This window comes from Podarcis filfolensis, assembly GCF_964270895.1.
Source record: "Podarcis filfolensis genome assembly, chromosome: 4".
In the NCBI taxonomy this organism is placed as follows: domain Eukaryota; kingdom Metazoa; phylum Chordata; class Lepidosauria; order Squamata; family Lacertidae; genus Podarcis; species Podarcis filfolensis.
The window spans coordinates 92,519,135-92,546,182 of NC_139607.1; the positions used below are offsets into that span (position 1 = coordinate 92,519,135).

General features: G+C 43.1%; 1 protein-coding gene across 1 annotated transcript; it reads left to right on the forward strand.

The window, feature by feature from the left end:
• The first annotated feature begins 104 nt into the window (after window positions 1-104).
• On the forward strand, window positions 105-25,779 carry PRCP (prolylcarboxypeptidase). Its single transcript, XM_083609958.1, has 9 exons — window positions 105-395; window positions 14,016-14,156; window positions 15,379-15,480; window positions 16,163-16,344; window positions 17,226-17,383; window positions 18,596-18,768; window positions 21,179-21,343; window positions 23,459-23,646; window positions 24,392-25,779. The coding sequence occupies exons 1-9, from the start codon at window positions 237-239 to the stop codon at window positions 24,600-24,602; spliced, it is 1,479 nt and encodes a 492-aa protein (XP_083466084.1). The 5' UTR covers window positions 105-236; the 3' UTR covers window positions 24,603-25,779.
• Window positions 25,780-27,048: the final 1,269 nt, after the last annotated feature.

Below are 27,048 nucleotides of genomic sequence, written 5' to 3' on the forward strand. Positions count from 1 at the left end.
TCCTCCGCCAGCCAATCGCCTTGGAGGAGGGCGGGGTTTAGAGCGAGCTGCGACCTCCCGCCCCTCCTCCTAGTCCTCCCCTCACCGCCCAACGGATTTGGTTTTGGTTTCCCTCGCGCCAATGGGCGGAGCCAGGAGCCGCCTCGCGCCCTACTCCCTCCGTTCCCCCGGCCCCGCCCTCACGATGCTCAGCTATAAAAAGGGCGGTGCGCGGCTGCGGCTGAGGTAGTCTTATCATGAGGCTTCCGGTGATACTTGGGTTGTTGGAGGCTGTGTGCCTGGTTTCAGGGGGCGTCGTCGTCCCCGGACCCCTTTCTCTCCACACGGCGTCCCGCCCCGACCCCGGCCTCCTCTATGACTCCCACACTTACCGCACCTGCTATGTCACCCAGAAGGTAAGGCGGGGAAGAGCGGGTTCGCCTCAGCGGAGGGGAAAAAGCTGATAGGCTAAGGTGTTCTCGCTTCAGGTGGGACAAGGCAAGTGTCCCTGTCCCCCCAGTGCAACAGAGCCACGTTTCAAAAGAATAAAATGTTGTTTTTTCCAATTTGGAAAGTGTCAGGAAATAAGGACAAAAGTTTACATGCATATATTTAAAAGTAATAATAGCAATAATTTTCTTATTAATAGTAATTCATTAATAATAATTAGTAATTTATGGATAGTTTGCCATTGGTATTAAATGAATTGATATTAAATCAATGGCAATAGTTTATGAATAATTTGTTAATAAGTTTCCCATTAACAATAAATTAATAGTATTAAGTTAAATATTAAACGATTAAATTTATTATTGGTAATTTATTCATAGGAATTTACAATATAACTGCAGTTCAGGTGGGTCAATGGTCCCTGCCTCCCTAGTGCAACAGAGCCACGTTTAAACATAAGTTTGGAAAGTGACAGGCATTGAAAAGTGTGGGGCAAATGAGTGAGCCATGGGAAAACATAAAAATCAGGATGGAGATGGGTTGAATGCTCAGTAGTGTCTAATTGCCCCATAAACGAATTGGAATATATGGTCAGCAAAGATGGAAGACTCAGTGAAAATGGGATATAATCTAAGCTCTGCGACAATGTTTGTGCAAGGAGGTCAGGATGAGTGCGACTGGAGTGGCCCAGTGTCAAGTTAAGTATTCTTACATACTTAAAAAGTACCGGTACAGTGGTACCTCGGCTTACAGACGCTTCAGGTTATAGACACTTCAGGTTACAGACTCCACTAACCCAGAAATAATACTTCGGGTTGAGAACTTTGCTTCAGGATGAGAACAGAAATCGCGTGGCGGTGGCGCGGCGGCAGCGGGAGGCTCCATTAGCTAAAGTTGTGCTTCAGGTTAAGCACAGTTGCAGGTTAAGAACGGACCTCCGGAATGAATTAAGTACTTAACCCGAGGTACCACTGTACTTGCCTTTTTAAGAAGACTCCCAGAGTGACTCTCAAGGATCAGTAATAAGACTGCTCATGTCTTCAAGCTCACAGTCCTAAAAAAAGAGATACAGTACATAAGAGGAAAAAGATTTGGAGGGAGGAGGAAAAATGCATACATACTCTTGACACTAGTGTTTCGTATAGAAGGTGCTTAATAAATTTCATTTCTGGCAGGGAGGGGGTAAAGCAAGCTTCTTGCAGCTGCTTTTCTTTGGGTGGCCAATGGAGCCACGTCGGCTTCACCCTTGTGCATCATGCTCTTCCAGGAAAGCGGGTGGTGTAATCTCCCAGTGGTGCTTGGTGCCTTTTTGAATGACAGAATGTGCTTTCTCACAACTCTTTTGCCCCAGGCTGCTGCTTTCTTACATTAAACTTAGATGAACTCATGATTATTCTGTTTTTCAGCAGTGACTAGACAAGTGCTTTCCAGAAACCCACAACTAGGGCACGAAAGCAAAAGCCAGCAACTGGGTTTCAGCTAACTATGGTGTTTCTATTTGGCTAGGAGGTGTCTTCAGTTAGCCCAGCCAATTTTCCTTGACACAATTGCCACCCTCTGCTAATGGAGCCTTATGCCCTTCTGCTCTTGTGCAAACTCTGGTCTCTCCCTTCTACTTGGTCAGTTGTCTTTGTAAGTACATAAGAGGGATCACACCACAGGCTTACCTGGTCCGGCACTCTGTTTTCACGGTGTCCAGCCTGATGCACATGGCATATCGTAAGCACAATAGCACTCTCCTTGCTTGATTTTCCGAGCAACTGGTGTTTAGAGACAGAACCATTGGGCCTTATTAAACTTTTTGGCTATGAGTTCATCTAATTTTAACCTATCATGTCATTATTAGTTTGCAGGTTTCTTGGGCTTTTCCTATTAACTAACACCCTCTGGTTGTAGCTCTTATATACACTTGCCTGAGAGTGGGCCCAATTGAACATGTTGTGTGCTTACTTAGAAGAAAGTCCCAGAGAATTGTGCTGTAAACTGTTAGTTGATTCATAGGAGGGGGAGATTCAAAACTCGGTGCCAAAAACACAAAAATTTCATGAGTTTCATCAATAGTAGCCTTGTATAGATTGATGAGATTATAATGTATGTGAAGTACTTTTGAACATGAAACCCAGCGATTGGCTGTGACTGTTAAGTGAACTTTGGGTGCCAGTTAAAAGCTTTTCTTTTCTGCCAGGTCTTTGGTATTTAATTATCTGTGGCCCTCAGTGGGTGGGATGTGCCTTTTTAGAAAAAGGAATGTGTTTTTAGCTTGTACTCTTTTAGTTCTGTGGTGGTTTTAATGTGCATACTATTTTTTGTAAGTCACTTTCAGATGCATTTTGTAAAACAAAACTAACAAGTTCATGGAAAAAATGAAGTTGGGGGGAATGACAGGTGGCTTAACCTGCTCATTTGTCATAATTTGCCTGTAGAGTGGGATGAGAAGCTGCCCTAGAAAGATAGAGTTCCCTGTGCATCATTTCAGCATTTTTTTTTTGGGGTGGGGGAAAATTACCTTTTCTCGCTTCCCCATGTGTCTGGTCTTGGGCAGGTGGGTGTGGCTTGGGGAAAAGGTTCTTATGAGCTGAATGAGGAGGGCTGGTGGGCCACATTTGGCCTGTGGGTCAGAGGTTCCCTTCCCCTGGGCTAACACTCAATAATTTATGTTGGGTGGTCACGCAGAATCAGTTTCATGTTTATCTTCGTGGAAATCACATGCCACCGGAAAATGAGGATGTGATTTGGAGAAGTCATGGGGACAGCACATAACTTCAAACTTGGTATTTAAATGCATTCTGCTTGCCTTGAGACAATCAGTGTAGTGACCTCTCCCATGACTGATAATTAAGGTATGTCTCTTGTCAGTATGGAAGTCTGTTCATTTAACTAGTCTGAGGTGCTGAGATTGGAGTGATCAAACTGATCAGAGGGTCAGGACAAAGCTTGAATTACGACTTGTACTTTTGTCTTAGAATGAAGCAGCACAAAGCCCCAAGCTATTGTAGCTGTGCCACAGGGGAGCCAGTTGCATGGCAGAATACCAGATGATCACCTGACTGAAGAGAGTTAATGTATAAATCACATATAAATATGCCAAGGCTGAGAGCCAGTGTGGCATAATGCTTAGAGTTGGACTTTGACCTGGGAGACATGGTGACCTTGGGTTAGTCACCATCTCTCAGCCTAACCTACCTCACAGGGTTGTTGTGAATATGAAATGGAGAGGAGGGGAACCATGTACACCACTTTGAGCTCGTTGGAAGAAAAGGTGGTATAGAAATGTAACAAATAAATAAATAAGGCTGCACATGTAGACTTGGAACAGACAAATTCATATGGTGTATGCATATATTGGGAACCTTTGATTGCTGTGAGAAGGGTTGTATTATGACATACCCATATTGGCCTTGCAAATGAGCACTGAAGGTGTGTGTGGTCTCCCAACTCCAAAATCCAGTTGTGTGCTGTTCCTCTTCCTCATAGCTCTGAGAAGGGCTTGCATAGTAGCTGGAATTTATTATGGTGGCTGCCCGTTATGCACTAAGAATGTGCCCAGCTCGTCAGCAGTGGGTGGGATAGACCAGTTTGCTGTCTGGAGACAGTTGCTCTTTACTTCAAAAGTGCAGGAAGTTGGCATGGCTCTTCCATTAACAACATCTGAAGCAGACAGTGATCTTGGGTTGCTCTACCTTTCAGAGCTGCTATTAGTAGATTGGGACCTGCAAACATTTTTTCTTTTGGTTTTTAAGGGGTGGGGGATGGATTTTGCATTTTAAAAGTTGTTCACATTATCCTTTCCTGACAACTTGCACTTGGCCAACATTTTCTCCCCTAGAGGTCCAGTAACGTGCCCTTCTTTGTGTCTGGTTGCTTAGGAGAAAGCTTTACTATCTTAATAAGGCTAAAGGCAAGTTACAGGTTTTAAGTAGAAGGGCCAACTGTTTGGATCATGTGGAATTAGCCTTATAATAATTTTATTATTTGTACTCTGCCGATTTGACTGGGTGCCCCAGCTACTCTGGGTGGCTTCCAACAGATATAAAAACATAACAAAACCCTAACCCTTCTTGTAATATAGCCCAACAAACTAAAAAAGCCTTTCAAGTAGAAACATGGATCTTTGTGTTTCTGTAGATGTAGCAATGCCTTGTCCCTGGGTGGCTCAGTAAAAATAACTCTAGGGTGGAAGGAAAGATGTTGCAAGCCAAATTGCTTATTGATTTAATAGGTGTCTTGGGCTGCCTGCAGAAGGGAGGAGAGCACATGGCAGTTTCGCTTGCCATCAGTTTGTTTTGACGGATGTGTAATTAGTGTTTTTCCTGGTTTCATACATGAAAGTAATTATGCACAGGTGCAAATGCAGTCTTCCATTCTCCCAGGCAGTTAAAACAGATGGCGCAGATCACCTTCATCAGAACGCTGTAGACTCAAATGTGCAATGTCTTAAAAACTGCACCCATGAACCATGAAGAACCTTGAAATTTCATTGTGGATTTTTCAAAAGAAGAATAGTAATGGCAAGCATGTTGCCACATTAGTGTTGCCAGCTTTCCCTTGCAATGTTTTGCTGCAACAGTTTCTAAGGTAGTGCTCTTAATCCTTGAGTTCTTGGATGTTATTGGACTACAACTCCCAACATACCCTGCTCCCTTAGCCAAGCTTGAAGAACACTGTTCTAGGGCATGCATAAATGGCTAGGTCTGAATGGAGTATATCCTGGAGTATTACTTTTTAAAATTTCTGTATTGTATTTCATGACTCTCCTCTTACTTTTCAGAGTCATTGCCTCCATCATACACCAATTGAAAGAGGTGTCCGATTCTCTCTATCTTATTCTTAAAATAAGTGATTGTCTCTTAGAGGTTGCTAGCCAGCATTGCTCGTATGAGTCCTTTTTGGCAGATGTTTGCATAGTGAGGGACAAAAGAAAATGTGAGTGAAACAATAGGCCTTTGAACAATAGTCCTCGGAAATAGTGGAAGTAGTTGTTTGTGTTTTCTCAGTGAAACTTTATTTTTATGCACTTAATCTGTAGGTCAGACTGCAGACATGACTCTTTAAGGATGTCTGTAATTGAAGAGTTTCCTTTTCATAATTTCCAGCTTTTTCCTTCACTGCAGTGCTTAATGCAGTAACAAAGGCTTAGATATGTGCTTTCCCCCACTTCATCAACCCCCCACCACATGCTCACACAAAAAGCTTGGCATGGCAGGATCCCTTATACCCAGTGGAGGAAAACCTGTGGCTTTTCATATGTAGGTGATCCTTGACCATTAGCCATGCTGACTGGGACTGATGGGAGTTGTAGTCTGAAACATCTGGAAGGTCACAGCTTCCCCATCATCTTTCTCTTTGGCAGACATGAGTTCTTGCTAGTTGTCAGCTGTACTATGATACTTGCGCCCCACTTTTCTCCCTCTAAACCAGGCTTCCTCAACCTCGGCCCTCCAGATGTTTTTGGCCTACAACTCCCATGATCCCTAGCTAGCAGGACCAGTGGTCAGGGATGATGGGAATTGTAGTCTCAAAACATCTGGAGGGCTGAGGTTGAGGAAGCGTGCTCTAAACAATTGGTGGTTAACATAAGATCACCCCACTTTATTCTTGCAGCTGAGGAAGTGACATACACAGGCCTTCCCAATGAGCTACATGGATGGACATGCGTTCAAACTCCCCATTCTTCCATGTCCAATATCTTATTTTTATTAGAATGATGTTATCTTTCCTTTTCCATTCCAAAGCACTTTGAAGGTGGTTACAGCGTCAATAAAGCAATACAGTAAACATCCAAAATTACACGTGGCTACGTAGCAAACCATTTAATTGTCTAAGCTAAACGCCCAGATAAATAAATTTGTCTATTGGTTGATGAAGCACTATCACAGAAAGTTCAATTGCGTTCTCAAATCCAGGTGCCATAATGAAGAGTCCTCTCCTGCATACCCATCAGCTGCTCTTCTGCTAGTGGTGAGATAGAGCAAACTACCCCTCTTTTCATTTCCTTCCCATCTGAGTAGACAAGTAGAATCCTCCAGCTGAAGATAATGTGTTCCCTAGTTAAGAACCCATGAAGCTGGTGCATCAGCAGACAATTGCAGGATCATAAATTTTTTTATTATAACCAAATTTTCATTACTTCTAATGTTCCTCAGCATCACTGGCATGCAAGATAATAATATATTTCTAGTGGGAAGTTGTCTCCCCCAACCCCACAAAAACATATTTTCCCTGGTATTCCCCTGTGGTTTGATCTGCTCAGCTGACTTGGGAATTTGTAACTGCCCTGTGAGTCCTCTTCGATTGCTTTTCTTTCAAGCATTTCATGGTGTCCCATTTTGGCTTGCCTAGGATAGACCTGTGGAGAAAGGAGCTGTCTTCTTACCGCTGGGTTTTACTACATAGCCTTCATAATCTTAGTATAAGTGCCTCACAGGGCAAAGAATGCAAGCCTTCATTTAAAACAACTGTAGCTTCAAGCAAGCTATACTGTGTAAGATTACAAGTCTTGGGCAATCACTCCACGTTGCTTTCTAGTTGAGCTTCAGTCAGGAACATAATCACCTTTCCAAAAGCCACAAGGGCTAGAATCTGTTAACTTTTGGGGAGCCAAGCAAACTTTTGAGGGATCAAGATTGTGAAATACAGTCGTACCTTGGTTGTCGAACGCTTTGGTACTTGGACGTTTTGGCTCCCAAACACCGCAAACCAGGCAGCTTCCAATTGAGTGCAGAAAGCTCCTGCAGCCAATCGGAAGTCATGCCTTGGTTTTCGAACTGTTTCGGGAGTCGAACGGACTCCCGGAACGGATTAAGTTCAACAACCAAGGTGCGACTGTAAACTCTGTAGGGCAAAAGCATGTGTCACTAATGTGACTGACAAGCTAGTGCTTTGAAAACACATGTCCTTTAAGTGCATCTCTTAAAAGAGCAAAGGTTGACTGCAACTTTCTGCTGAATGTATACTTGGAAGCAAGCCCATGCTGGTTATTGTATAACTTGTGGAATGGCTCCCCAATAGTGAAGAAGTCACAACATGGGCAAGTTAACTAGTGGTATTTTATTTTTATTCTTTTTATTTATTTATTTTTGGGAAAAAAAGTTTATTGACGTTTTCACAATACAATAAAAGAAACAAACTAATCTACAGGAAATATAGAAAAGAAAGAAACGAAAGAGAGAAGGAACAGATAAAGAAACTACAAGATCCTCCCTCATCACTGTATCTTAACTTTCATCCTCTACAGAGGAAGGTGTGCCCTCCTAGCTCTACCTGGGCTCATTCCACTCTTAAGCAGTGGTATTTTAGTAAGTAAAGGGTCAAAACAGCAAGTAGCATTTTAGGATAATTAACAGGGTAAGAGTAGCAATGGAGGGAGAGCTTTGCTGTTCTTTCCTCTACCGTAGTTCTGAGGGAAGCCCTCCTCTGAAGCTGGAATGGGGAGGAAATCCTTCCACCCTTTGGTGCCAATACAGGGATGCATACAGTATGTCTATTTCACCCCTAATCATGTCTACTTTGACCCTAATTCAACATGAGCTGAACTCCTTACTGGAATTTAGGATTGTTTCTGTCTGGCTTATATAATATAGGATTATCTATCCTGATTCTATCCTTATTTAGCACCTGACATTCCAAGAGAAGGCTGTCATATCACACTGACTAAGCAATACCTTCTTAACAATGGAGTATCATGGTTGCTTAAATGTTGTGGAGCCCTAAAACTCATTAGAATGGAAAGGTGTGACTAGTAGTTTTGCATGGCATGATGGCTTTCCACCACACCCAAGCATGGAACTCCCGAAGACACCCATTTTCAGTTTGGTTGGAACTGCCCTATGAATCTGACTCTAGAAGAGCTGCCCTTGTAGATATATCCTACTAGATAATAGCTTCCTTGGGTGGCAGAACTAAAAAGAACATTAAAGGATGGTAAACATTTTGAATGTACATTGTCAAATGTTGAAACCAAACTGCACAAAAGCAAAATTTAGCCGGTGTTTGAAACTCCCATTGTCCTAGGCACACTTTGCGACAGGGAATTTCATTAGCGTGAGCAGTTTCTGAGCTCAAAAACAGCTCACATTAGTGAAATTCCCTGTTGCAAAATGCGCCTAGAACATTGGGATTTTTGAACACTGGTTGTGTGTATCAGTCTGACACAGGAAGCGGTGTTCAGACACCTATTTTGAGGAGAGGAAGGCAAACATATGGTCTCTGAAGAAATTAATGATGTGAGGTCACATCTTTTGACACTGCTGTGTAAAGAAGCTGTAACCTGAATAAAGTGAAAGCTTGTCGTTTGTAGAACATGGTATGGAAGTGTACATTGTGTTCCTCTGTGAGAACATTTACTTGGACTTCTTGTTCAGAACAACAGCATGTATTTATTAGCAAGCTCCTGGCCTATTGTTTATCTTTGAATGCACCTCTGTATTTTTCTATGAAAAATGATGATCGTGTTAGGGTTGGCAGGAGGCTCCCACTTTGGATGAAATGAATGCCTCTATAGACTCAGGCAGTCTTGATCATGTTTACGGCAGCCTAATATAACTCTTTATATCTGGTCTTAGGTTATAGGTAAAGGTAAAGGGACCCCTGACCATTAGGTCCAGTCGTGGCCGACTCTGGGGTTGCGGCGCTCATCTCGCTTTATTGGCCGAGGGAGCCGGCGTACAGCTTCCGGGTCATGTGGCCAGCATGGCTAAGCCGCTTCTGGCGAACCAGAGCAGCGCACGGAAACGCCGTTTACCTTCCCACCGGAGCGATACCTATTTATCTACTTGCACTTTGATGTGCATTCAAACTGCTAGGTTGGCAGGAGCAGGGACCAAGCAACGGGAGCTCACCCCGTCGTGGGGATTCGAACCGCTGACCTGATCGGCAAGTCCTAGGCTCTGTGGTTTAACCCACAGCGCCACCCGCACTTAGGTTATAATAGACTTTAAAGTCAAGATCTTGATGCCAGTGTTGCAATACTATGCAATAATTGACCTTGGGAGTATTAAGTGACGTGCTTCATGAAATACTGAACCATATACAGTGGAACCTCAGTTGTTGGAACGCTTCAGAAGCCGAACAATTTGGAACCCGAACACTGACAAACCAGAAGTGAATGCTTCCATTTTTCAACATGCCTCAAAAGCCGAACGGATTCCTAGGCACCTTTCTCCATTTATTTATTTTAAAAAATGTCAACCAGCAATTGTGCCTCGGTTGTCAAACATTTTGGAAGTCAAACGGTCTTCAGGAATTGATTATGTTCGACAACCGAGGTTCCACTTTAGTAAAAAAAAAAATCAGGCAGGTGCAGGGATGGCTGCATTTGTAATTAAAATACAAGTGATCCCAAGCAAACGGAAAACAGTATCAAACTCTCAATGAAAAACATCCTTGGTTAATCAAAATTTTAGGATGGAAAGAGTTGGTATTTTGTAAGAGTTGTTTAAAAATAGTCATGTATTGTGAACAAATCACTGGGGGATTTATTTGACAATAGGAGTCTTTATTGTCCTGTAGGGTCAAAGGACTTTGTAGAAGTTCCTATTGGACTTCCCTCTTCCCTTCCATCTGGGTATCTTTATCAGTGGATTGTGTGCCAAGAGCTCTGCATGACTTCATCAAAGCATTGGAACTGATAAAGCAGCAAAATTATAAAACTAGCAAAAGTAATTTTCCTGTCTTCTAATTCACTCTTTTCTCTCACGTCACCTTATCTCACTAAAATTAAATTACCGGTATGTAGGTAAGTGACATCAGTGGCAGACTCCTGTAAAAGAAAAAGAAAGGTGTTTTAGTTTTACTTAATTATTTTTGGGAAGTGACATATTCTCAAGCCTTATCAGGCACAAAGCGTTTCATGAAGGTCACTCAGCTGCTAATGAGTCTTGCATCTTCTTCACCTGGCACATGTTCTCAGTTCAACTGAAGCCTTTTGTTCCTCGTGTTCCATGAAGGGGTCAAGGTAGACATGGGATTTTCTGCCCTTAAAGCTTATAGCAGGCTACCTCAACCTTGGCCCGCCAGATGTTTTGAGACTACAATTCCCATCATCCCTGACCACTGGTCCTGCTAGCTAGGGATCATGGGAGTTGCAGGGCAAAAACATCTGGAGGGCATGAAGCCTGGCTTATAGCATCCAAGCCTGCCTAAACCATGAGCCACAGTCTTATAATGACCAAAGTCTGCTTCTGTTCCACAGCTTCTGGCATGATCACTTTAGTCATGCACACAGATTCACACCCTGAAATGAAATAATAACATACTCTGAGTGGCGGTAGCTGTCCAGGATTTGGGGCAGAAGTTTCCCCATCCCTTGCTACCTGATACTTTCAATTCCTGTGTTGAGTGTCTGGAGCACACGCTTGCTGATGAAAATAAATCAAGCCATAAAATCAAATTACTCAGCTATCTATATAAAAGTCTCATATTTTATGGTCAGTTTTAAGGTTATATATATTCTGGGAATAAGTTTCAAGCAAACGTTAAGCTTGCAGTGTGTATTAAAGGGAAGTTATGATTGGGAAGATGCAGAGGGAAGCAAGAGTCAATTTGCATTTTGAATCCAATATAAACACCATGATGCAATATCTCTTTTTAAAAAAACATAGATTGAAGATTATCTTTGGAAAAGCAGAAGTAGAGCAAAATTTCCAAAGGTGAAGAGGCTTACCAAAGGTGAAAAAGGGAGGAGGAAATGTGAATGTCTTGGTATTAGACAAGGATTTATCGGAAGATTGAATCATAGAATTGTAGAGTTGGAAGGGACCCTGAGGGTCATCTGGTCCTCAGGGGGCTGATCCTGTCTGATTGAGGCAAAGGCTTGACAAATCATGGTTTACAAAATGGGAAGGGTCCTGAAGAATTTATATTCCTCATCCCATGTTACCTATCCTTCGGACCAGATTCCCCCCCCCCTTCCCCAGTAGCTGTGACTTCACATGAGATGTATACAGACATAAATCTCAGTTCCCTTATAAATCTGAAATTGATGGGTAGCCAAACCAGGTTTTGTCCTAAAAATATGACAAATATGGTTTAGGCCATGATTGGAGGATGGAGGGCACACAGTCTCAAGGCTTGCTTCCACCTTTCAAATTATGGATTGTAGGGAGCTGTTGCCATATCTTCATCCAGCCACACTGGGTGTCCGAGACGCAGCTGAAATGGCATCTCTGACAGCTGAGAATATGTGGTGCCAGCATGAAACATCTCCATGTATTGCAATAAAACATGGTGATTGACTTTGCGTCAGGGCTTGGCAACTTTTTTTATGGCCAGTGGGCACACTTGGCATTTTGGTAGATTGTTGTGGGTGCCAGTCACGAAACAACTGCTGAGGGGCATGGCATAATACATGCATACCTTGAATAAAACAATTAAATCTTTTGAAACACTAGTTTTATTCCCCACAACATTCTTTTCACATTGTGCTTTGAAGCCTCTTGCTGACTCCTTTCTTTGTCAGCTTAACTATGAAGGTTGGTTCTGCCACGTGGTTATTCTGCACTCCTTAGTCACTGCAACAAGGGTGGATTGATTCCAAGTTCCTCCTATACTGCACTGCCAGGGAGGGGTGGTAAGTTCTTCCTTGTCTTGTCTTGTTTAGGGGAAGTAGGGGCTTGCCTGTCTGTCTTCTATAGTAGAGAGGGGTGGTTGTATGTGTTTGCAGTTTATGTAGATACCTGAACACTGATCTTTTCCCTTCCTTCAGTGAAAGGAAGCAAGCCTGGCCCATGTGTTGAGCACCCTCTTCATTGCATGCCTGGGCTGGGGAGTTCCTGCAGTTCTTTGAGTAAACCACTGTCCTCACCTGGGTGTGTGAGCTAAGATTTGGAGTGGTAGCTTGGAAAATCCTCTGCATGAGTTTCATGTTCCTCCTTGTGATGCTCAGTACGTCACTGATAAAGCAGAAGTTCTCCTGGGGTGAGGAGAATGCCCGGGGGCTAGGTTCCCGGGGGCTAGGGTTCGATCAATTCTTTGAGAATTATGATGAGCTGACAGACATTTGATTCAGCAGTGTAAAAATGCTGAATCAACCCTAAATATGCTTCCTAGGGAGTAGTCCTATTGAACACAGTGAGACTTCTGAATTAATATGCATAGGATTGCTATGTTTAGCTTTGCCACTGTATCTACTCCTGCCCTTCTTGATGTTAAAAAACTTTGATTACATATTTTTAAAAGTAATACTTCGTTTAAAACCGAGATTTAAGAAGGCTTGGCTTGTTGATGTGGGCTTGTAAGCTGCAGGAGGATATCCTGTGACTTCCCTGATTCTTTTTACAAGGAGACGATAATACAGACAGGATGTGTGCCCTGTTGCCCTCTACCGTGTCTTGTTTGGGACTAGTGTGAATTCTTAAAGCTTTCCCCCATGATCAGAAAACTGTACTAGTTACATTTTGTCCATAGAGTGATATTCCTTTACGCTTGGTTCCAGCACCAGCACCTAAATTGCAGTGTGTGAGAGTAATATCCTATTTTGCTCTGGCTTTTGAAAAAAAGCAAGGGATGAAAGTTCCAACATTAGCTATGCTCCACAGAGGGATAATATAGCCACCAAGGGAATGAAATTCAATAGATGAACAAAATGGAGTGTTACATTCTGCAGCCTAGGTTTGTTCTTTGCTTACCAAGAAAACAATCTGCATTGCTTGATTCAGTTTAAAACCTTGTATTGAGCAGGGCTCTGGACTCCTGCCATTGCAGCACCACTGCTGTTCTGCACAGTAAGCCTGCAATTAACTTGTGTGTATTCAGCTTTACATGCCTGGCAAATAAATAAATAAATAAATAGGCAGAAAGAGGGTGAGCATCCACGAAAAAAGACTTTGGCAACCCCACCTGCCATTGAACCCAATGTGTTTTGACTATACAGGATTTTGGCTTTAGGTGTAACCGCTGCGTTAAGGGGCCGGCTTACTGTACTGCATAACTTCTCTGAGTATCTAGTATGGTTTAGTTTTGCTTATGTGAACATAGCCTAGAACTAAAAACAGTAGGATCCGTCAAGGTGAGCGACTTCTTCAGCACTGTTACTGTTTGTAGCCTTTCTTGAAACTTATATGGACTCCCACCTGAGTAGTCCAAATGCACAAAGCTTCAGATCGCATCCTTTGCTTTGACTGGAAGAAGGTTTTAGTTTATGCAACAGCTCCATCTACTGTCTTACTCCCATCCCAATCTTCTTTGCTGAGTTTGTTTACTTGAGTCTGTTTCTACTGTGATAGGTTCTGCATGTCTGAATAGCACATGAGCCAGTTGGTGTAGTGGTTACGGTGTCAGACTCGGACCAGGGAGACCAGGATTCAAATTCCCACTCAGCCATGAAGTTCACTGGGTAACCTAGGGCCAGTCACACTCTGCCTAACCTACCTCACAGGGTTATTTTCGGGATAAAATGAGAAGGAGAGCTATGTATGCCACCTTGAGCTCCTTGTGGTGGAAAGGTGCGGTATGAAATATAATAAATAAATAGCTTGTGAATCTCATTACTTGGAGAGTTGCAGATAGAATGGTCTAAAATTAGGAAATTCCTTATTGATGAGTTTTCCCTTCTTTGCATATCATGAGCTCCCTTCTGTCTGTTGCTGCAGATCGACCACTTTGGTTTTTCCGAAGATGGCACATTCAAGCAACGCTACCTCATTGCAGACCAGCACTGGAAAAGAAATATCGGGTCAATGCTCTTCTATACTGGCAATGAAGGAGATATCACTTGGTTTGCCAATAATACGGTAAGGGAGAGTCTAGGATTCTAGGTAGGAACTCTCTTGTCATTTATTATCTGTATAGCTCTTAGAAGACGGTTGGCATTCTGATTTCCTACATATATTTCAGGATTGCAGTATAATAATAAAAATGACTGGATAATCCCAGGAGCCAAAAATATCACATTTGTATTATTTAAATAACTTTGTTATAGATGACTTGGAAGTGGTGACAAATCTTGCTGCTGCAAAAATGTATAAAGCAAAAAACTGGAAAAAAATACTGCTCCATCAGTTTCAGAATGGTAGAACAGAATATGCCTAACAGAACAATCCTAACTATAGGAAGCTGACAAAAGTTGCTTGAAATATGCCAGCGTAAATTTTGCTTATATCACCCTTTTTGCCAGCATATGCTCACACTGGTTGCCAGGTCATGTGACTGATCTGAATGGAGTTCAGGATCCATTGTAAGGCACCCTGCCCAGTTCTGCTCACCCCCCTGGAATGTCCATTTTTTTCAGGGCTTATGCCAACATAATACCCACTGGTCTCAGCTCAGGCAGAGCTTACCCTGGCTGATCTGGGACAAGGGAGTTAGGCTGGTATTTTTCCAGCTGAGCTGGGATGTGGTACTTTTGCCAGCATAACCTGCTAACTCTGCTAACCCAGAAATAGTACCTCAGGTTAAGAACTTTGTTTCAGGATGAGACCAGAAATTGCATGGTGGCTGTGCAGCGGCAGCAAGAGGCCCCATTAGCTAAAGTGGTACCTCAGGTTAAGAACGGACTTCCAGAGCAAATTATGTTCTTAACCCGAGGTACTACTATATTGCTCATGAATTCTAAGAACATGCCCCCCCCCCCGCCGCAAAAAAACCCCCTGTGCTTAAATTCAGGACAGTTTTCAAAGGCTCAGTTTTCATGTTGATTCAAAAGGGCATCTGAGTGTATCCAAACATAGGCGAAAGCTTGGTCCTTGATCTCAGGAACCATTATGCAAAACTTGGGTATCATATCTTAAGAGATTTCCAAATGCATAGTGAACAAACAGCTTTACAAAATATATAGTAGATTAATTGGAATGATAAATTTTAGAATATACAACCTTATAACTCTTTTGCTTTATAGTAATTATGTATGCATAGGATGTTCTATAACTTAAAATTATGTTTAAATGGTTTAGTGGTTGGCAGTTTGTAAATAGACAACATTAATTCTGCTGGGTTTTTCTCTTTACTTCCTTCCAGGGTCTTATGTGGAACATAGCGGAAGAGCTTGATGCCATATTGGTATTTGCTGAACACCGATACTATGGAGAGTCTCTGCCCTTTGGAAACAAATCATTCAGTGTAAGTAACCCCTTGCATTCAGGTTAGTCATTGGTTCAATAGAGAATTTAGAATTTTAGAGGACAACTAGAATGGGAGATACGGGTGCAGTAATAGAAAAAACCATAAGCAATTTATATGTAAATAAGAGAGCTCTGGAGCAATTGCAAAATGGAAATTTGAGGTATAGGGATGAGTTGTTTCAGCAAGGGTAGCCAGTTAAATACAGCTAAAACTCAGTGTCTTCCCTCATAGTCCTTCTACATTGGAGGTGACACAGTCTTGCCGTGTGACATTTGCAAGGGTTCCTTTGGTAAAAGTAGACAGGGTTTCACCCACTGTCATAGCTTTACCCTACTATGGCATAATCCCTCCCACAACACACAACTTCGCGGTGCAGTTGTATCACATGTTCATATAGGTGGCGCTTGTGCTACCCAAAGTGGGTGGGAACATCCCAGACACAGTCCTGTTCCTTTGCAGTAGAAACCATGTGGGCTACTGTGCAGTGAGTAGTCAAGTCTGCTGCCATGTGTGGATTCTTCTGTACCTTTTTGCTGAACTCCCACATCATTGTTTCTGGTGCTCTCTCCGTTGAGCCATGTGAGAAATGAATAGCATTTTCACCTCCTGCATTGGGGTAGCAAAGACTAAGAGTCAGTTTTCTGTTGCTAAATGCAAATGTCATGCAATCTTGTTTCAGGATGCCAAGCATCTGAATTACCTGTCTTCAGAGCAAGCTTTGGCTGATTTTGCAGTGCTCATTCAACACCTGAAGCATACTATCCCTGGCACCCAGGACACTCCTGTCATTGCCATAGGGGGATCTTACGGAGGGATGCTTGCTGCATGGTTTCGAATGAAATATCCTCATATAGTAATTGGGTGAGTGCTGTACCAAAAGAGTATCAGAAAATGATCTTGTCTGATAGAAAATTCTGCATATTTGACAGAGAACTAATTGGATTTAAATATCCAATATTCAAACACACACACACACAGCAGATTTGTCTGTTTGTGTGTCTTTAGATGTGTTCATCTCATGATTAAGGGGTGTGTGTGTGTGTGTGTGTGCGTGCGCACACACACACACACACACAAACACAAACACAAACTCCTTTATTACCAGAGCAAACTACTTCAGTTTTGGGGGACCAGCAGTTTACAGTGGGCACAGACTCTATCTAAGAAGGGCTAGCTCCAGGGAATGTTAGGCAGGTTGGAGTGGGTCTGGATGAGATGGGGCATGGCACCTGAATTCTCTTGTACTGACTCTGACCAGCTGTTCTTGGTGCTTCAGGAAATTTCCACCTTTAGGAACCAACCCTGTGTTGAAGGCATCAGAGGTATTTGTTGGTGTTTCTGCATCTGCAATAACACCCATTAACTATATTCATCAGATGGCATGCACATCACAACTTAAGACACATTTTAATTTTGTCTCGTGACCTTTCTTCACTACCCTTTCTCCTTTTTTGAAAACAGTGCTGTTGCCACTGTCAAGTCCTCACTTTTAAGATTGGCACAAGCAAGTCATGGGTTGCAACCCCCATGTTGAAGAACAACCAAGCAACAGCTCTGTGAGGAAGGCTATTAACTGAAGGGGGAAAGCTTACGAAAAACAAGCCAAGACTGAATGGCTTTGTGGGATGATTCAGTTGGCTCACTGCTAGGGTTTGGATCCATGGCAAAAGCTCTTGTTACCACAAGTGCTCAGTTAGATCTCCTTATTCATTAATCTCCTCTTTTTTCCCCTTGGCTCACAGAGCTCTTGCGGCTTCAGCCCCCATCTGGCAGTTCGATAACCTGGTTCCCTGTGGCAGCTTCTATCGTATCGTAACCGAAGATTTCAAAAAGAGTGGGAACTGTTGCTCAGAAAGCATCAGGAACTCCTGGGCAGCCATTGACCGTCTTGCTTCCACAGGTAGGCAGCTCATGAAGAGACTCGTCTAGAGCCTTCTCTAGGCCTTCGATCTCTGCTATGATGTGCTCCTAGCAGTTCTATAAAGCCTGCCTGCCTTGGGGGTGGGGCTGCCCCTGTGGGGCCAACACCAAAGGGGGTCATCCCTTTGGAGGCAGCCCTTTGGTGGTGGAATGAGGGAGTGGACCAGCCTCCTTGTTGTAAGATTAATGTTCTTAAGGGGTTTTCAGCATTAAGTGTGTGTTTTTATTAGTTTGGAGAAATTAATATTGTTTTATGTTTTATGTATTTCATGCTTTTTTTATATTGCAACTTTAGGTTGGGAACCAACCCAAGACCTATGGGTGTCGGGTGGTATACAGATTTAATAAACAACATCCAGGCTCCCACTTCATTCACTCTCCAGAGATTGCGCTTTCTTTTATTCCCTTCCTTCGCACATACCTCACACATTATAATGACCAGGTACTTTCTTCCCAGCTTGGCTTTAAGAAGCACAAATGCTGGGTTTGGTGAGAGTTGTTATCTGTAGCCAGTTGGGGCACAAGCAGTATCCAGTAGATGCTCATTATGCTGCCCAAATACATTTCACACACATACTTTTTGCTTGTGTAATCCCTGCTGGAAGTGGCCATAGGATCTCACTCAGGGCTCTCCCGAAATGTTAAGAGCCTCCTTTCTGCACTCTTTATACTGACAGTGGGGAGGAGCCATATCTAGGTGTTCAGAGGCTGCTCTATTTAGCACTCGGAGCTCACCTCACTAGCCCTCCTCGATGCCCTCCTTCAGGTCTTCTGCCTGGGTGAAATGTGCCCTTGAATCCGGGTAATGCCTCTTCCTTCCCTGAAGAGGGTTGTGTTGTGTGACTTTTGTATGGCTTGAATGTAACCTCCTGGAAAAAGCGTTGCATTTGTTCCCCTGCCCACTTTTTGTCTATGGCCTCACCCACCAATATTAGTGCAGCCCCCAGGAAGTTGGCAGTGAGGAAATTTGCCCCTTGAGCTAAAAAAAGGTTTCCCACTCAGTATAGAAGTTCAGTTGCCAACATCTCCAGTTTTTTAAAAAAGACTCCTGGATCAGAGAACTTGGAAAAGACCCCAAGAAGAGCCACTGCCCAGAGAGGAGAAACGACTGGACTAGAGGGAACAATGGTTTGACTTGGCATAAGGCAGCTTAATATGTGTTAACTGAATCTCTGTATTTTCTCCTTTCTAGAGGAAGGCTTGCATTGGCTTTCGAGTACATTTCGCCTGTGTAGCCCACTGAAAACTGTGACAGATGCTGCTGCTTTCAAAGGATGGCTAAGTGAGACTTGGGTTAATTTGGCAATGGTTGACTACCCATATAAGGCTGACTTCTTGCAACCTCTCCCTGCCTGGCCTATTAAGGTAACTGAACAAAGGCATCTTTTCATTTGCTCCCCATCCCCTCTTTTAGCCAACACTTTAAAGACTCTAGGAGGTCAAACATGAATAAACAGCAGTGACACAAGATGCCCAAGGATTCCGTAATAAGAGAATTCTAAGCATAATTTGGTTGATCGCACAACCTCCAGATGATTTTCCTTTATTGATGAGGTTGTAGTTCAATAATAACTGAACACTAAATGGATTTTTATTCTGCCTCTTGGCTCCACAGTGGTACTCCCAAGGTATCAAATAATTTCAGTTAAAAACATCAGTGTGCAAAAGCAGCCAGCACATTAGGCATCAGACATAAATTGTGGCTTTCAGCCTTGTGAGTTGTTTCTAAACAATTGATTTTAATTGATGCCTGAAGATAGAGGAGATGAATATTTTTTAATAAGGGGGTTAGCAGAATTTCTAGTGCCAAGATGTGATGTAACCTAAGCAGGGAGAGGGGAGCACCCCTGCCCAAACACACACACCAGAGAAGAGCAAAAGGAGTGAGCTACAAGCTAGTAGTTGAAAGCAGTAGCTTTATTGTAGGCAACGTGTATTCTTAAGTGAGCTGGGTTTCCTATGCTAGAATATGGCACATAGCAGCAAAAGGCTTCCAGAAGGACCTACGGTCATAGTTCAGGTACCACTACTGAGAAGGCCCTGCCCTTTATACCTGCCAAGTCTCACTCCAGTGGAGCAGTGACACAATTACCTCCCCTAAAGATCCAAGTGCACGAACACGTTTTTATGGGCAGAGGTGACTCTTCAGGTACCTAAAAGTCTGCAATGGTCACATCCCAGAGATTCTTCAAGCCCAGTCTAGGACTTTGGGACAGTTTAATGGCCTTTTATGGGGGGGGAGAGATGAGGGAAGATACGTGGAAATCCAGGTTTGGTAAAACTTTGAAACCAAGTTTGTTTTGTTTGTTACTGCTTGCTTTAGAGGGTTTTTTTATGGCTAGAAGCCATTTAGGGAGGAGGCAGCTTTCTTTGAGAGCCTTTTGACAAGGCACTTCAGTTCCCCAACACCTAAAACCAAGAGATTTCCTTCTCTTTTGTTGCAAAACATTTTTTTTAAAGGGAAAAATGTATGCAGCCTCTCTGGGTGGCATAAGCTGTTCCAGTTTCCTCCCTTCCTTTCTTTTCAAACGGGGGGGGGGGGGGGAGACGGGACTTCAGTGACAAAACTAATGTGATTATCCTGAGTGAGACTTAGAGGTGTATTGAGAGCTTAGGGGAAAGAATCCGTTCGAACAGTTGAATGTATCTGCTTAATCCTCCTCTGTAATGGGGCCCATGGTCCTCTGGGGGAAGTGCAGGCTTTTCCCTCTTTCCCCCAAACCTACCCCCTTTCCCCACTGCCCTTCATAAAAGGTTGCCGCCTCTTAAAGCAGCTCTTTAACTTCTGTATGGCACATCTGTGCTAGTAAAGGAGTTTTCAGGAATCCTTGGTCTTCCAGCCGAGAAGCTGCTCAGTAGGCTGGAAAAGGCTAGAAGTCGTCTTAATAAGTGATTAACTCCCCCCACCCCTTCACCCTTCGCTCAGTGAACCAGCTCCTGCCAAGAACTGAATACCGAAGCTGTTGGAACTCTCCCCCTCCTCCCCTCGCACCTTACTAAGCCACCAGATCATCAGTGTCTCAAAGTAATGTAAAACAGATTGTTACCTTATCCTCGGCCTGTTTGCAGTAGCATCCACAGTTATGCTGCAAAGAAGCCATCTTAAACTAGAATGAATCTTCTTGGAAAGACCAAACAGCTCAGCAGGAACTGCACCTAAGATCATAAGAGGCTGCTTGATCTGCTCTAGCATCCTGCCCTCACAGTGGCCAGCCACACGCCTATGGGAAGCAGGATCTGAGCATAACAGTTCTCTTCCCATTTAGAATCCCCAGGAAACCTGTATTCAGTAACGTACTGCCTTCAACCGTAGATGATTTCCCTCTGTGAAAATCATTTGGGGTTAGTAAGCTTAAACTCTCAAAGTTCTTTGAAGCAAAGGTGGCTAACCTGTGACTCTCCAGATGTTGCTGGACTTTCAACTCCCGTCAGCCCTGGCCAAGGGATAATGGGAAATGAAGTCCAGCAACATTTTGAGGACCATAGGTCCATCGCCCCTATTTTTATTAAAGTATAATGAAGGAAATCCTCTCGCTGCAGATTTGTGGTAATGATTTTGTTTATTGGTAGAATAACAAATGTTTTGGCCATGCCAAGATTCAAAGTTAATTTGCTGATGTGTAGTTTAGAGGTTGCTTATCTGCTATCACTAACCAGAGTGGACAAACTGAGTCTACAGAAAACGCAGCATCTCCTGTCTGCAGGTTTAGTCTGTTGCTGATTTCTTTGCATTCTCTCTTTTAAAAAAAACTTCCCCTTTTCTGTCTTTCTATAGGCAGTTTGTAAATACTTGAGGAATCCCAAACTGCCAGACAAATTGCTGCTGCAAAACATCTTACAGGCAGTAGACGTCTACTATAACTACACAGGACGTGCTTCATGCCTTAATTTAACTCAGACTGCCACAAAAAGCCTTGGGATTCAGGGCTGGTATTATCAGGTATGTATGCAGCATCATTTGCTCTGTGAAACTGTGGCACAAAGTGGGGCTCTTGAGACCCATATGTGAATGCAGAATGTCCTATGTTTGATCTCCGACAGCTACATTAAAAAAAATATAGGATCAGGAGGTCGCAGATAATAGGAAAGAAGGTTACAGGCGCAACTGGTCTAACCTGGTATGAAACACAATAAAGACCCGGTTATAGATCCATCTACGTTTAAGTCCTTTTACAATATGTTCCATTTAATCCTGAGTCATTGGAAAAGGTATATCTACTCATTTCTGTGATCTAATTCATCACATTTAAATGTCTACATTGAAATATCTTTTAAGTAAACATCAATTCTTTTTGTATTTCCGCTAACCATTCTGCTTTATCTTGTCATATGCAATTAAATTCCAGCTCGGTTTCACTGTCCCGAGTATCCTTAGCTATCATCTCCATTTTCACATTTGAGAGTTCAATTAGCCATTGTGCTTCTATACAAATGGGCATCTATTCTCAACATACATTCTACGGATTTAATGTTCATCCTAACTGAACGTTCAAATGTGGAAACGGAAGACAGATAAAAACTACTCAGTATTGTGAAACCAAGCTGGAATTTGATAGTATATCACAAGATAAAGCACAGTGATTAGAGAAAATGCAAAACATTTTGGATGTTTTCTTAAAGGATTTAAAAGCTATTAGAATTAAGAAATATCAACATGATTATGGGATTACAGAAATGTGAAAGTAAACCTTTGGTTGAGTCCTTTTAAAAAGCCTATTAGATTTGAAGAACCATGGAGTCTCCATTCTGATCCTCAGAGTAGCAATAGTTACTAGGATACCTCAAATGGGGAGGAATATAACAGAGATAGAGAATGCTTTTTGAGGCATTGCCCCAAATTAAGACAGTTGAGGTGTTGGAGGGTTCAACATACTCCCCAGTATTCCTGAAGGAAACTGATCTAATAGGCAAAATATCCCTTGAACTGAACATTGATGAGAACTCAGTTCTGAATAAAGGTTTGCCCATTTGTGCCTATTCCTAAACACAACTGTGAGGGGCAGAATTGATGGAGAGAAGGTGCAATCCATCTTTCCTCTACATCTAGCGTAGAAATGGGAGGGGCAGTGTTTTCCACCCCTCCTCTGCCAGCCAAGCAGGCTAGTGAAAAACAAATTGTAATCTGGTAGCTTTTTGGGTGGTGGGTGCCAATTACAGTGCCAATTATTTATACAGAACACGGTTGGCAAACTAGCACAGCCCTTGGTCCTAGCCTGTGGCCTTCCCTACCCAAGCATGGCAATTAGGATAAAGGGGGAAACCCTCTCACTTCAGGGGCAGGTGGCAGGTATGTGGGGGACTAAGCACATTTTTGCTTTGACCCCGCTCATCTCTGGCATGCAGCTCCCAGAAGATTCTCCATGGAGAAATGTAGCTCTTGGGTGGGAAAGGGTTCTTCATCCATGATGTGATGCTATCAGTCTGCCTGGTGCTTAACAGAGCACAGAAGGCCAGGTAGGTCCCTGCTCTTTAAGAAGAGTGTGCCGTCCAAACTGCTGGAGGAGGCAGGGGTAAAACAGGGTCACATTATGAAAGTTGCTTTAGTTATACACACCTGAGGGTTGGTGAAAAGCCGCCAAGTTGCAACAGAATGTCTAGACGTTGAGGTCAAACTAGTTGAACTGGACCTCCTGTAGCCTTGTGAAATATGTCCAGGGAATACAACAGTGAAGTTGGGCAACTTGGAAGAAAAAAGTTTAAAATACGGACCAGGGGCGGGGGGGGGGGGCGGGGGGTTCAAATGCAATTTCAAGAAGAGTGCCCATTCCGGATATACACTGAGCCTCAGGAGTTTAGAACAATGAAGCAATTAAAGCTGAATAGTCACACTTTTGTATTGTCCTCATGTTATGGTGAACTTGTACTGTAAAAAAATAAAGTAGAAAACTTGATTGTTTTAGAAGTGGACTGGCTGTCTTACTTATACAGCAATCTTGATGTACCTGCCTGTTGCTTTACAGAGGATCATAAGTTGGTTCATTCCCCCCCCTTAAAAAAAGGCAGTCTACTTCTCTAAACTAATTTCATTGTTTTCCTCTTCACCCTTCTGCTCTAGGCTTGCACTGAAATGGTGATGCCCATGTGTTCAGATGGCATCAACGACATGTTTGAGCCCGAAAATTGGGACTTGAAAACCTACTCGGATGAATGCTTCAAAACCTGGGGGGTGAGACCTCGTCCTGACTGGATCTCCACTCTCTATGGGGGGAAGAACATCAGTGCTCACAGCAACATCATCTTCAGGTGAGGTGTTGGTGTGTCTGTCAATCATAAGTGGTGGGCATGGCTGGAATGTGAGCTTTGTCACTAGCTGATGGCGTTTGGTGCTGTTCTGGAGCCGCATAGAATTCCACCCGTGACTGTATTGTGACTCTCTGTCCACCAACAGAAGCTACTCTAATAACAGACAGCTTCTCTCGTCTACATTTTCCATTTTATGCAAGGTAGTAGTACTTGAATAGACAGCAAATGATGCAAACCTGATGCCAAGCCAGTGGTGGGGATGATAACATAATTGCATATTGGAATTGCATGAGTAAGAGATTTATGTGGTCAGCCTTGCACTCAATTCGCATAGCTTGTTAAAAGTAGGAATGACTTTTGTGGGAACGGGTGTCTTAGACATGCATGCACAGAAGTAAACAGCCGGTGTCAGCTTGAATTTTTGCTGGAATCTTACATTCATGGCCCACTTTTCAGCCAAGATTACTTTCCACAATGGCTTGCAAGTAGAATTGGTGCAAATGTACAATATAATCAGGGGCATGTTGGTGTGATGGGGAGACACACACACATACACGTGACCTTCGGGATCCCTGACAGTTGCTTTACAGTTGACACCCTGATCCAGTTTCCAGGGTGATAACACAAAACGAGCCTTTCCATTGACCTGCAGAGATTGCTGGGATGGGATGCAAACCTTTTGTTAATTGGGATGTTCCTAACATGCAGATAGATGTTCATTTCTCCCCCTCCCCTTCCCTTCCAGCAATGGTGGGCTCGACCCCTGGTCTGGGGGCGGAGTAACACAGAATATCACGGACACTCTAGTTGCAATATTGATCCCAGAAGGTGCTCATCATTTGGACCTGCGCTCCAACAGCCCTTATGATCCAGACTCCGTGTTGCAAGCCCGTCTTTTGGAAGTTCACTACATGAGACTCTGGTTGCAGAACTATCGTCGTAATGGTTCGAAGTAACTGAAAGAGCTGGTTTTTGTGTTTTCCGCTTTCTCCTGTCAACGTCAAGGGAGGATCTGCTGGCTGGATGGCTGGCTTCACACAAGTGTTTCCCCCCTCGTTGTTTCATGCCTGCTTTCCTCTTTCTCTCCTAACCAAAGCATCTTATTTGTATAGCAGATGTCTGGCTGTGCAAAGGATCTTTTGAGGTGGCAAACCTAAACCTTGCAGTGTATGGCTCCAGACTGGTGGCTCTTCTTTAATGTTCTTCTGGCGCTTCACAATTTTGACAGAGTTCAAAAGGCATTGCCGGTGTTTAGGGCCCCGTCCACTCCACCAGGTCTTATGGAAGAAAGCTGCTTTAGAGAAATTTCCCACTGCTCCTGGTTGAGCACTGGAACCCAAACTTGGGAGTGTAGGGTATCTTTGGGGGGGTTGGGGGGGAGAGGCTTTCCTTTCTTGTCCCACAAGCATCCCTCGTGTGTGGGAAGCTGGCACATAAGTAACTTATAATATCCACTGGGTTTAAAGCTGTATCGTGTAAATTCACAGATGACAAATCAGTGGCTATAAGGCATTATGGCTCAAAGTTCCTGATCATGGAATTTCTATCTGAATTCCTGTTGCTGGGAATCACAAGAATGGCAGGAGGTTGGTGCTTTCAAGAAGCCCCCAAGCAGGGCATGAGAGCATCTCACTGGCTGTGGTTAGAAAACAGGATGCTGAACTAGATGGATCCTTGGCCTGATGCAGCAATGCACTTGTGTTAAGCTAAACAGTTTATGACATAGATGTAAACTTTTTCAGGGGCGCTGTTGGGCTCAAGGTTCCCCCCCCCCGGAATTCCCCCAGCAGACAGTGCCAGGCATATTGAAAGGCTCACCTGATAGACTCAGTTACAGTAGTAGTAACTGCTGCAGCACAGAACCGCCCCATATCTCTGTGTTGTACCACATTTGCCATGATTCTTTGAGGCTTTGTACCTATCTGCCAGTAATTTTGTTTGTGTGTTTGCTTGCTAAGAATTTATGCCCTGCCTTCAACAGGGTGGCTTAGGCTGGCTTCACCTTTTCATTGGACCATGAACTGCAAGGCCTCAGTCGGGCCCAACAGATTGCAAAGCTGTTAAGAAAAAAAAGGCCAGATAAGCTATGAGCCTCCATAATATTAAACAAAAATAAAACCTTCAACATATTTTGCAGGGACAATAACTGTTTTGTTGCAGTTGGGCGTGAGTGTGTCTTAGTCACCATGAAAAACAACAGGAAAGAGTCTGTGGGATATGAATGCCTGTTTTTATTATGGTATCAGTTTTTGGAGGCTAAAGCTTATATATGTGTGTGCGTGTATTACTGAGTTTTAAATCATAGCAGATTTTACAACAAACAAAACTATAAACAATCATGGTTACTTATTTTAGTCTAACATGAGTCATATGCCATCTTGAGGTTGTTTTGAAGTTAAGATCTTGTGTTCCTGAGCTTAATGACCCTGTAATTGGATAGGTAAGAAGTTGAGTCGACTGTCTATCCACCCAGTCTGATTCTTCATGTATGCATCTGAGGAAGTAGGTGCTGGCCCATGAAAGCTTATGCCCTCTTAAAATAATTGCAGTTAGTCCATGGTATCAGGGGTGAAAAACCCAGTCTGTGGCACTTTGAAGACTAACATAACTACTCTCCTCTTTCTTTATATGCCATTTAGACCAAAAGAAACAACGTCAAACTGCTTAAAAGAGTAGGTATGAGAGAGGCTTTTTGTCCGCTAATGTGAACCGGCCAGCTTGAGGCAATATGACAAAGCCTTATCCCTCATCTTAAACTGGCAGATGTTTTAAATGAAGGGATATTCTGGGGTCTAGAGTGGTTGCAACACTGATGTTTTCCTTTGAATTGCGTTCCGTTCACCATTCTCACCAATTTGCCATGCATGGATTTGTTGTTAGAAGTATAAAGCCCATTCTAATGCTCCCAATATGGACAAGCACACCTGCAACGTTCTGCAGTGGAGACCTGAATGCGATGGTGGTAGGGATCTACTACTTATTCCTTAAAAAAAAGCACACCATCAATTTTTGTATTGGTTTTCAATGAATCAAGTAACAATAAAAAACAAGGAACAAATAATTCTGCCATAAATAAAGAGAAGAACTCTATACACTGAGAGGGTTCTAAACACATGCATATGCACAAAACATTAAAAAGAATATAGGGAATCTAGGTACAATGAGAAAAGAAAATATATTGGCCCACACAACAGAAGGAGGTGCAGCAGCTTAGGGCTGAGATAAACAGATCAGAAAGGCAAGTGGCAGCCTGGATGATGTCTCATACATTCTGGTTGCATAGGATAACTAAAAAAGGGCCACCGCATAATCTCATATTTGTTGGATTTTATTGCTCTCCTGCCAAGCCTCCTTCATTGGGTGAGTCGTTCTGGTTGCACCAAATTCCAAACTTCACTGCAC